Genomic DNA, 12,474 nt, shown 5'->3' with positions numbered 1-12,474 from the left:
AGTTTCATGCATTTCAGAAGATCGGGGGTCTGTGTAATGTTCTGGAAAATCAGTTGGTGTGTAATAAGACCATAGATGGACCCAGTATAGGGTGACAAAAATAATTATAATCCAACGAGTTTTCAAAGAGCAGACACTGTACTCCCTTGTCAATGCAGCGACATTCCCTTTGGCTACCTCCTTTGAAATCTCGGATTTACCAGGATAGAGAGAGGGAAAAAAGGGTTGTTAAATCACAAGATAATATATTTCATAAAGACCCTGCTTAAAGCTGGAGTAATAATTCACAGTATACATGCCTTCATGTTTATTCAAGATCTTGTTAGAGCTTAAACGATTAGTCGATTTCTTTTCAATTAGTCAATTAGTTGTAAGAAAATAAATCTGCTATAATTTTGATAATCAATTCAACTTGTTTAAGAAAGAAAAAAATATCCAGCTATCAGCTCGTCTTTCACATTAAAATTCATTCCTTTGAATTTTGAATGCTAATAGAACAAAAAAAGGTCAAGTATGTCAACTTGTGCTTGGAGAAATTATTATGGGCATTTTTCAACTTTTTCTCACATTTGATATAAAGTAATAATTCAAAGAACGAAGAAAATCTTTGGCAGATGAGTCAGTTATGAAAATATTAATAAGTTTTCTCTTTGGATCTTTTTTGGTTTTAGAGGGAGAGAGCGACAACACAAAGCATAAAAGAATGGCTGGTACTAAATTTTAAATATCACACACATATAAAGCTGTGGCTGCACATGTTGGCCAAACACTCAATTAAAATCACTCCTAGTCTCATTGTTCCAAATCAAATATTAAATGACAGCTCAGATGGTTAGAGAGAGAGAAAGCTGAGGGATGCTGGAGTGCTCAGTTACTCTCATAGTAGAGGTGTGACCTTCTGTTTGGCCATTGACTGTGGGCTATCACATCATCTAACTGCTTTGTATCTGTAACTGCAGCATGTTCAGCCAACTGCAGACTATAACAGTGTATAGAAATAAACTTTTTGCAAAGCTTATATGTGATGGTATCTCTATTTCTAGCCACAGCTCTGTAAGATTGGACTTTCGCAAGTACTGAAGTGTTTGAGGGCCATTGACCCGCTATGTATTACTCAACATATTTCAGCTGACACTGTGAAAGTCAGCGCCGATGATGCTATACAATATGTAACACACAAGCTATAAGAATAGGCGGAAAAAAGCACATAATACTGCCAAGCATATAAAACCTTAGTGTGAAGTAAAGGGATATTCTGGATTGAGCATTAACCACAAATTAAAGGATTTTGAAACATAATTGTATTGGCCATGGTTGTTAAAGGACAAATGAAAGGGACAAATCATGACAGAGCACATTATGTACCAAGAGCAAACTAAATGGGTTTAATGAAGAAAAAAGGAGCCAGTGTTAAGCTCAGAGGCACACACCAATCTCTTTCTGATTAATTTCATTAAGAACAGAAATTCAAGACTGCAAGCTATCTCATATCAAAGCAAAAAGCACAGCAGACCAACACGTTTTTTAGCACAAGGGTAAAAATGTTCTGAATCTTTTCGGGGATATAAAGAAATGCTGTTTTCATATTTATTTATTTTTCCTACAGGACATGTGTGAGTGGAAGCATTTTGTTTCCCATAAACACACTGGAACAGTATTACCCTCCGTCATAAACAGAGTTTGTACAATACAGAGGGACATATTGACAATTTGGCCTTCACATAATCCGGTCTTGGTGAAGATAAACAAACCACCATGTCCCATGAATGTAAATGAGTTAAGCACTGCAGCCCTATTTATGCTGGTGGAAGGCAGGTCACAATCAAGGTAATGACAGGTGAAATGATTTCCTGCACAATTGTGTCTGTGTGATTAGTGGTTCGATGAACTGAAATGTAAGGAACTAGAAGGAGCCGCCTGTTTCCAAGCTCTGGGCAAAAAATTTTGTGGGAATTAATAAACATTCTGAACATGTAGGAGGCAGAATCGATTTACTCAGAGACGTATTAATTTCTGCTTCCTCAATGTGTTGTTGTACTTTAATGGAAAAAGCACTCATGCAAATAGAAGGTGCAAAATGCTCATTGTGCCCATGCAACACCAAAAAATATAGAAGTACTTGTTTTTGCAAAAAGCAACATCATCTTCAGTTTATCTGTTGTTCTATGCTGGCATGTCGTGAACCCAAATTAAACTAGATTTACCTTTGCTTACAGCATAAATGACTGTTTTCCACAACAGCAATGCATAGTTCTACTGATAATTTCATCAAGTCATATAGCTTAACCTGAAGTCCCAGAGATCTAAAATGTGTAACAATAACCGTCTCAAGAGAATTGAATAATGTGCTCTTTTCCATTTGCAAATATAAGGGAGGCAATGAACCAAAGTATACTTCTAGTTTCACTGGCAGTTCTGATGATGTGCTCTTCCTCATGTGAAGCCCTGGTACATGAGAAAAAAAAATTCCTTTCATTTACGGAGCATTACATCTTGAATTCTCTATGTAAGTTCCTCATTATGGTCAAGAAACAGCTTAATTTAGGATTGAATTAGAGCCTAATCACATGTGCAAGTATGCAATCGAGCTGTATATAAAACTTGCTTCGTGTTTGTATGAAAAGATTGTTATGCAGAGCAAAATGAAAAGTTATTTTTAAATCCTTTATTTATTCTGCATTGTTAGTTTGAAACATTGACCGGTTTTGACCTTACAGGGTCTCCTTCAGGGCTGAAATAGTCAATATGCCTAGTCAATCCCTTCTATATAAAATCTTTTAACTGCCTTGCTCTTATAGTACGGCAAACTGTGCAAGGCATGGTTGGACTTTCACCCACATCCTCTAATTCCACCCAACTAAACTTCTGTTTCCAGGATTATTTAAATGGCTGCTTCAGCTCAAACGCAGCCGCTGCTTTCTCGTGAGTGCCCGACCTGTACTGCACATGTGCAACTCTCAATAAAGATGAGAAGGCAGAAAGGCTCACTCATTTGCTACTTTTAATACCAGCTCCAGAAAAAACAATGAGTTTCATTTTTTCTTTCCAATTGCCTGATCAGACAAATTAGTTTCTAGCTTTACTAGCCTGACATTGCATGTTACTTGCCCCAGGCAATCAGGAAATCCTTACTGAATGATAATATTGAAATATTGTCTAGCCCTTATTGAAAGTAGGGTCATCTGTGCTTCAGGCTTATGTTCATAGTCAATATGCTGTTGTATGTTTACCATGTTCTTTCAAATCCTTTAATGGGGCTAAACAGGGACTTTCTGACATTTGGTGGACCAGTAAAAGAATGGCAATTGGCTAACAATAATGAAGACAAATACAAATCAATGAAAAAAAATGACTGAAATACAAATTGGCTCCAGACAATCCTAACATTGCCCTTTACATTTATATATATGACATATTAGTTGTCTCCTATGTCGCACTGCTTTGTTCTGTTCTGACTTTTTATGATGCGTCTTAATAAATATCTTCACACAGACAGTGAGACTGCTGTTATTTCACTCATGATCACAGCAGTGGTAAATAATTAGAGCAATACTACCTTTGCCTTTCCCGCCCACGTGTATTTCTGACCAAGGTCTTCTGCAAGTAATGCAAGGACACTGAAGGCCATGGCTGCAATTATTTGTATAATTTTGTACCAATGATCAAAGAATATTCAGCTTGTTTTTCTTCATCTTCATCATCTCTGCATGATTAATTTTTTAATGACCACTAGATAAAAGTGCAAAAGGCTGCCGTGCAGTGATCATTACCAGACATGTCACAATTTTTTGTCAACAACTGCTTTTAAAGTCACTACAAACTAACTTTTGATTACTACATTATCAGTCCCTCTAGGAATATTTTAGGGATATTACAGCAGACTTGTTTGCAGCAGCAAGCTGTAAAACTTGTTGTTATCTGCTGATGTCAAATGCGAGCAGTGACATAAGGCAATCTTGGGCAGAGATTAGGCTCATTCCAGACATGCTGACTGCAATGCAGACGAGAGTCGCCAGCTCAGGATGGAGGAAATGACAAAAAACACAGTCAGGTTGGACAGCTTCAGCCTTCCTGAGATGACACTGAAAGTCAGATATTTGTCATATTAAAAAAAATGTGACTGTTGGGTGGGTTATAATATAAGAAGTGTCTTGCACATACCAATTTAATTATCAAACAGCTTGTCAGTCTCTGTTGTAATAATTGTTGTTAAAATAATATAAACTTGTTGTTTTATGTGCCCATTAAATAAACGTTTTCAATAAAATGGGACTGCATGCAGCACGAAATGTCTAACCAGCAAGCTTGTTAGGTCAAGAAGAAAAGATAATTATTCAATGATTATGTCAAAATAAACCATAAACGTAATTACACTTGTGGCCTTTAATTTCTCTTCTGTTCTCTGTTGTTGCACCAGGGATGTACTACCTTCCAGGCTTGCTTCAATCTGTCTCAGATTAATCCACCTGTAATCAGTGCTGTAGTGTGTAGTTATGCATGTGCATGATAAGCTTTCTAGTGTTTAAACTGCATGCATAAATTTCATATTCTTTCATGCAGCTTGCAGGTTAGGGAAAACTGCAAAGGAAGTGACTTTTGTTCCATAAGTAATCCTAAAGACTGTGCATCTCCCTGGGGCAGTATACTACCTGGATGGAGGCATTACCTTGAAGGCTAAAGTCAAGGAACAAACGTCTCCCGCGAGCAGTTTACACCGTTCACGAAAGATTGTAACATGAATGACTTCAGCTTTGCTCTCTGAGAGGGAAAATGATACACATCTCTGGCTATTTTCAGGTAGGTTATCAGTAAATCCCTCCACCCAGAGAAGGGTATACATTGTATACTTGCGTAGAATAATTAGGGAAGCGCTTCACTCAAACTACGCTACAGAACTCCAGAGTAGTGCCTCGAATGTAATGATGCTTTCTTTCCTTTACAGCCCACCTTTTGGCATTGTACGTTTATTTTTAGATCTGGTTTGATACTGAAAACAACGGCAGAGAAAAATAGGCCTATACCTCTTTCTGTAACCACTTTTCTCCCTCTTAGACATACTGTTGTTTACCACACACACTCACATATTTTCTCTCCCTCTCTCTCTGTGTCTTTGACATGCCCTACTCTCAGTAATGGAGAACCCAGTGGTACAGGTAATGTTGTAAACATTAGCAGGGGACTGGTGACCCTCAATAAGCAACTTAAAGGACCTGCTAGAAGACTGAGGACTGTTGAGAGATTTAAGCTCTAAAACATGCCCTACAGTTAATGTGACAAAGGGTCCACTATTTGTACCAAGGACACATGCTGTTCCCTCTGAGAGGCCCTAGTGCAGCTGAACTACCACGTCTATATTTTCACCTCTGAAGTGCAGTATGTATACACTGTTGCTTATGCTGTACATTCAGTCTATATCAACATTAATGTGTGTAAATATAAGCTGTCCGGATCACTCATAAGGCTTGTTGGAAAAAAAAATGTCTATTTGCCTACAGATATTTCTTTAATGACTGATTTTGAGTGTGTATAATGAAGCACTTAGTTTCGACATTTGGCCTTAACCGATTTGCTTATATGCATCCACATCAGGAATCTGCCCCAATATCTCTTTAACAGTGCAGATGGTTTAAATCCCTAAAACCACAGTAAAAACAAGGGAAGGGAGATGTTAGACTTTTTTTGGCAATGAAAAATGTGGGAATGGCCCCAAACAATTCATTAAAAAATTGCATCACACTTCAGCTCTATAGCTTGTTGTATATATTTAGAGGTTATCTTACTTTCCAGATATGCTCTCCTGTCTTCCCATCGCCTTCTGTTCCTGAGTTTACAAAGTATGTCTGCTACACTCTGCTAAGTTCTCACAACTCATCACCTCCTGAAAAACTCATGAAGCATTATTCAGTGGAGCGTCTTGTTTTCTTCCTGCCTGACACTCTCCAGTGTTGCTTCCCGTGTGCGCATCCAGTATCAACTGCTGTTGCAACAGCTGGTAGTATAGCGAGGATACATTATTTTTATTTTTTATTTAAACTAAAACTGATCAGCTTAATGGCACAGATTTGAAGACTACTTGTTCCCACCAGCTGAATTCTGAGGACAGCTTTGTTCCATAAAGTCACTCAGCCCACATACCCACTTGACTACAGTGGGTTCATGCAGTGGCTGCTGGAGCAGTTTCGCGGATTTGGTGTTTTACTGCTGCAAATTCCATTTCATGGGAAGTGGCTTTGTGAAGTGTTGTTACATGCTCTCACTGAGTATCCCTGTATGAGTACATAAGGCTCCATGTGGTAATGTCAGCTGCCATGTTCCTGACTGCAGCCATGCGTCTGTGTGTTGTGTCTGCCTGTCTCTGTGCACACATGGTAAGAAGATATGTAAACAAAGGATTGAGTGTATGCATTGATTAGACTGACTGTTGCTGCATTTTGGAGTACAAATGTCCCAACAACAATACGTAGACATTTCCAATTGCAGATGTAGCAGAAAAGGCACATATTGTACGATAATTTTTATGATGTATCCTCATTATTGCATATATTATTATTGCAATGGATTAAATAATCATGTGATGAACCTATGGAGAATTATCACCCAATTCTGCATCTTAAAAAAACCTTTTTAGGTGTGTAGTACCACTTTAATCATTACAGTTATTATTATCAGAATTTGCATCACCATCTGCTGAACTGTGATATTTAACTCTGCCAACTCAGCTGCCGCAGAGTGTTGTCAACAAAAGAACCTACTCTGCAAACAATGAAAATATGAAATTATGATTTCAATTAATTAAAGTAGATTTTGCTTCACTTTGTTCTAGTATTTGTACAAAAACTGCCAACATATGCTCCACCACTGACAAAGTAGCTGTAATAAGACATCTATATCAGGGCTATGTCCAGAAAGATATTGTCTGGCTCTTGCACAAGTCTGTTCATAGGGGAATTGAACATCCAAATATTGAAGATCTCTGCCTAAAAACATAAATTTCCAATGTGTAGATCCACAAGTCACATTGTGTCAGTCAACCTCGTCTCAACTGGAGCCATGTTTCATCCCCCTTGGCACCTGCTGTCATCTGGATGATAAGATGAAAGACAACTCACATCTTAAAGACTGAGCTTCAGCAAAATGTGATAATGAATACTGATTTTTACACACTCTGTAAGAAATGGACAGAAATGTAGCCCAGAGGGACTTGTCATGACCTGTCAAGACTTAAGAATGGAGCGCTACATCCACACTATCAGATTATGATAATCAACCTTTCGTTCACTGGCTGCAGTCTATCATCGACTGAGGCGTGATTTACATACAGTGTTAGTCATAGGCCACTCACGAGGTCTTTCAGAGCCACAGCAAGTCAATAAATGCATATTGATAAAGGTCACCTTGTTGATAGAAACACAGCCATTTTAGCTAAAAATTCTATCTTAAAAATATAAATCTGTATAATCCCTTGTGAGGTAAATTAGACTATTTAGGTGGATTACTCAAAATTGACAAAATGTCAATTAAAATCTGTATAATCCTACTATGATCTTTCAACAGAAAATCATAAATTGAGGTTTCAGGATTACTATTATAATAGGGTTGGAAAGCAGCTTTGGGAGATTTCAGGAGATTTGAACTGTGGTTCACTTCAGACTGGAAGGTAGATTTTTATACCAAAGAGACTGTGTTAAATGTCTTTCATCTTTCTGAAGAGAGTGCTCACTGTGGAAGAAATTCAAGCATTAGAATCCGAGGGTAACGGAATATATCCATCTAAGGACCATGATATTCAAAAAAGATAACAACTGCCCTGGAAAAGTCAGATTTTAAATAATGGAACAGCCTGCCCTGACCTAAGAACTGAAAAGGCGCCAGAGAGTTAACTTTTTTGAGAACTTTCTAATGTTTCAGTGGCTATTTTTGAATCATGTTACAAAATGTTCTTAAAATGTGCACACAACCCGTGAGGAAAATCTAAATTTTTCATGACATTGAAAACATATGCCCAATAAAATCATTAAGAGGGATTAAAGGGGTTAATCACATGTAAATAAACGTTGTCATTCTCCCCTTGCTCGCCCACCCATTACAATGCAAAACATTTTAAATGCTTTGTTTCCCAACTGCATCATAACCCAGACTTAATGGAATTCTTCCTTCATTTATTCAAGGTCAAAGCTCATCACTCCCACAGTCCTTTGCATTGTAAATCTTCCCTTCAACATGTCTGTGGGGGAATTTGAATAATTGAAAATTTCCTGTAGTAGTCGTCTAAATATCAGTATACTGCCAGAGAATTGTGATTCAGTGTTTGGAAAAGACAACAGCATATTAGTAGATAAAGTCAACAAAACACAACCTGGTATATTAGAAGCATGTCTTGATTTGATGTTTTCTTGCTGAAGATTTCTAATAAACTCTAGCTGGGATGTTTTTTTCCCCCAGTGAAGCAGGTTAGGAACTCAGTTACTGTATAAGTGAGAAAGCCTCGGTTGTTCACAGCTAGTTGTGTGAGATTATTATCAGATACAACATAAAACGCTCAGCTCAATGGATATGGCATACTGGCATTCATCCAAGTCCTGACAAACACATTTCAGCCCATCGAGAGCATAATGCAGCGCGGTGTGGCACTGCTTTACCCACTCCATCCAAACAACACAGCAAAATGATGGATGGGTATCAACAAGGCTGTTCAAATCTGATTCCAGTCATTCACGGCCAGGTGAAAGTTCACAGTTTGCTGGACCACCTAATTTTCCCCCAACAAAAACATGTAAACACACAGCAAATCCAAATACATTAACCGTCTCTAGCAGCTCATTTGACGCTGAAAGCATTTTCAATCAAGCAATACAACGGCAATTAGCTTCCCATGAGTGATTTGTTTCTCAAGACACTCTTGAGTGCTGCTTGGAAACAAACATGTAAATGGAGACATTCACAATTCACAATATTCGTGATACAAATTGAAAAAAATAAGATGGAAAAATCAATATTAAATTAGTGCCTTATCTCCCCACACAGTAGAGAAGAGTTTTGATCAACTCTGAAGATTATAGTCAGTCACTTAAAAACTGGGCACCTGTGGGGATTTCTTTCAGGGCTGATTAAAGATACTACACAGATAAGAAATCGTATTTTTGAGAGTGGATAGACTCAGTTGAGAGATAAGTAAGTTAGGTGTTACTCCATCATGCCTGCACCTTAAGAGATGGGATATAGGACACAGACACAGTGAGAATAATAAAAAGTCTTAAAATAAGAGTGGGAAGTGAAACAGAAACAAGTGATATTGCAGTGCTGCCTATCCCTAGGCTGCATCTTTATTATTTTTTTCCTTTTTCACCAATGCACTCTTGTTTGAATAAAATAATGGGCAATCCAACTAAGCCACAGAGAGCTCTGCCTTGTGCTTTTGGGGGTCTGTACCTCACTCACATAAAATGAGCTAATAGTAATGAAACAGTCTGATTCATGTCAAACTTATAGCAGAAAGAGTGGAGTAGACCGGATTTACACAGAAAAAAAAAAATGTTTGGAGCGACATAAGACACACACATTTCAGATAAACTACAGTGAATTGCAGTAATATATTCACACATTCTTACTTGACATTTTTCATGATGCAGATTTAATTGTAGCACTTATGTTGCCCTTTAAGTAATGCTCGGGATCGCCACTACTTTTCAATTTCAGGATTTGTTTATTTTCAGTAGAAAATACAGAAACCTTCTATAAGGCCACTCTTTCACAATAAAGGTCTAGTGTAAGTGGCACTTTTTTAGAGCTATTACAGCCACATCTCACAGTGTACATTATAATGCTGCTGCAATACTTGGGTGTTTTAAGATCTTTACAAGCATATATTGTCTGATGTCACTTAGATCCAGGGCTCTGCTTGAACTAATATGGTCCATTACTTCTATTCATAACGTGAAACTACTGTGGGGCCAATTAATGTTACTGTGTCTATTTCAAACTACTTTCCCATTGAATACTCCACCACAGGTATTTACTATGGGTATGAATTATCAGCTATATAACTAGCTTACAGAACAAAGCAAACTATTTACAGTTTAGTGAACTTCATTCATACTGAATGGTGAATGAAGTCTTATACTTGATTGGATACATAGCCAAATTGTGTTAAATGAATCAAAGCACACAGTAAGACTGTCAGGTGATTACTCAGCACCTTTTTTCAGAACAATCTCAAAAATAAATCTTTGTAGAAGTATCAGTTTTGTTTCAACATTTGAAAAAGCACAACAAATTGTTTCCACTGATTACTGTGAAAATAACTTCTCTGAAAATAGATAATGAGGAGCAGTGCTGATGAATATTTGAATGAGCAAAATAAACAAGGTGGGAAAGTAATGACAGAAGACAGCACGGTGACTCCAGCCTCATAACAAAGCAATAATCAGTTAGAAACTTTGATTCGAACAGCGTTATTAAAGCAGGAGTCAGATTTGCAAAAACAAATGTCTGTGTGCATGCTTCAACTATCGATTTGACCTAAGTACAAAACCTCATGGGGAAAAGAAGTCTTTCCCCAAGATACAGGGATACACAACACCTAACAACAACAATCTGATTTTCCACTTTTTGTAAGTTAAGCTGTCTCCAGAGATCGCCAAGCAATCCAGTTATAGCAAAAACAGAATTTTTTGCAGCATTTCACCTTAGGACCTTTCCCTTATCCCTAGTTTTATGCACTATTTCCTCTCAGCACAACACAAACATTAACTACAGCACACAATGAAACACAGCTTCTGCAACTACTGACAACACTTCGGAAATAACAACCACAACATTAACACTGGACTATGTTAGAGTACCAGTGATTAAAGCCAGGCATCTACTTCAAATAAATTGTTCAAGCAATATAAAAAATCAGTCTAAGCTCAGAGTATAAAAAAAGGGACAGGCTGTCAGGTTTGGCAGGATACCCCAACATGCTGTGCAGAATTACAGCATGTTAAGATAAGAGAGCATGTGAGTACTTACAGTGCTGAAGTTCACCGGGTAGCAATCCTCTCCTCGGAAGGTGCACTGCAGTAGCATGTCACTGATGTCATGACCTGTACGGTTATAGAAATCAGTCATGTTGAACAGTTTGGGCTTGAAGTTCTGAAAGTTGGCCTTATCCTTTAGGGCTGCCAGAACCTCAGGCTCAGCCAAGTGTGGGTTGGCTATTTGGTAGTTATTATTAAGGAGGGCCAGGAGCTCTCCGACATGATACAGGTCATTCCTGGTGATTTTGGAGAAGCGGAACTCATTGAGGTTACAGAAGGTAACGGCTGGGAAGGTGAGATTTGTCGCCGCCACCTCGTCCAGCTTGGTGACGTGAGGATACTCCAGGTAGTACGACACTCGATCCATGCAGACCAACATCAATAAGCTTAGTGAACCAAGAAAGGAAAGACTCCAAAGAAACCGGCGGAATGTCATGTGCCCATAGGCGAATATGTGACTCATGCCATGTAGGGTGGATATGTTAGCAAAAGCTTGCAGGTTGGAGGGCCTGATGCTTTCAATGCTTTCCTCTGAGCTCCCTTTCATGGCTGTAGAGTGATGTTCAATACTGTCTGCCCAAGAACTTCAGGTTAAAGACTTTGCTTAGCAACAGCAATAGAAGAATCCAACCGGCAGTGTTGGTTTGGCACACTGCTTCTTTATTCCCTCCAGAAGTGGTAATGTGGTCTCAATAAATAGCTACCTTAAAATGGTTGTCAGTCTCTGTAACAGTTTTTTTTTTTCATCACAATTCACCTTCCATTGGTAGTCAGCTGTTCCTGTAGTCCCAGGTCCCCCCTTTTCTTTCAGGCTGCTATTTTATTATCTCCAAAGCTGTCTTTCTCACTCCCTGCTCAGCTGTCCTTTGTAGCGGCACCAAACACAATGACAGCTCCAGAAACACCCACTTCTACCAAAACGCAATGCCTCCTGATTCCTGAGTGGTGTGAAAAGGGGCAAGAATACAAGGGACAAGAAAAGAGAGAAGAACAGAGAAATAGCAGACGTAAAGGATAGAGGCGAGTGATGAGTGGGGGGGGGGGACTGCGATGAAAAGCTAGCGTTTGGTGAGAGGTGCTAAGCCTCAGCAGTCAATGGGACCCTTCCTCCTCTAACCGGAGAGAATGCCTCTACATCGCTGTGATAATGGGATGCAATGGTTTTGTGAATGGAAGCAATAAAGAGAGAAATGGCTCACTGGTCCCTCGCTTCCACCTTCCTCTTTCTCTTGTGTCTTTTTTGCTCTTCTTTTCTCTTCCAGAAATAAAAATGAGGGGGTCAGAGACCTCCGACCAGCCCAACACTGTGCTTGACAACCGGCGTTCGCGGCTTCCACTGGTTCCACTTCCTTATGTGAACAGATCCTCAGTTAATAGGGAAGACCACCTCTTGATGCTTTGTGTCCACCCCCCACCAGCATAACCACTAAAGCCGCTTCAAGACCTCCAGCTTTAG

At 38.8% G+C, this 12,474-nt stretch overlaps 1 protein-coding gene across 2 annotated transcripts in view; it reads right to left on the bottom strand.

Moving 5' to 3' along the window:
- Positions 1-12,474, bottom strand: part of asic1c (acid-sensing (proton-gated) ion channel 1c) — a 107,533-nt gene extending 95,059 nt beyond the window's left edge. The window contains exon 1 of one of the 2 annotated variants that reach the window (XM_059344011.1): positions 11,011-12,474. In XM_059344011.1, the coding sequence (XP_059199994.1) occupies positions 11,011-11,565 (555 nt within the window). In that variant the 5' untranslated portion in view covers positions 11,566-12,474. The remainder of the gene's footprint in view (positions 1-11,010) is intronic. The other variant, XM_059344010.1, reaches the window with a different exon arrangement.

Source organism: Centropristis striata, chromosome 11 (genome assembly GCF_030273125.1).
Source record: "Centropristis striata isolate RG_2023a ecotype Rhode Island chromosome 11, C.striata_1.0, whole genome shotgun sequence".
NCBI classification, from domain to species: Eukaryota; Metazoa; Chordata; class Actinopteri; order Perciformes; family Serranidae; genus Centropristis; species Centropristis striata.
The sequence above is the reverse complement of the archived record's forward strand: the minus strand, read 5'-3'. Positions and strand labels throughout refer to the sequence as shown.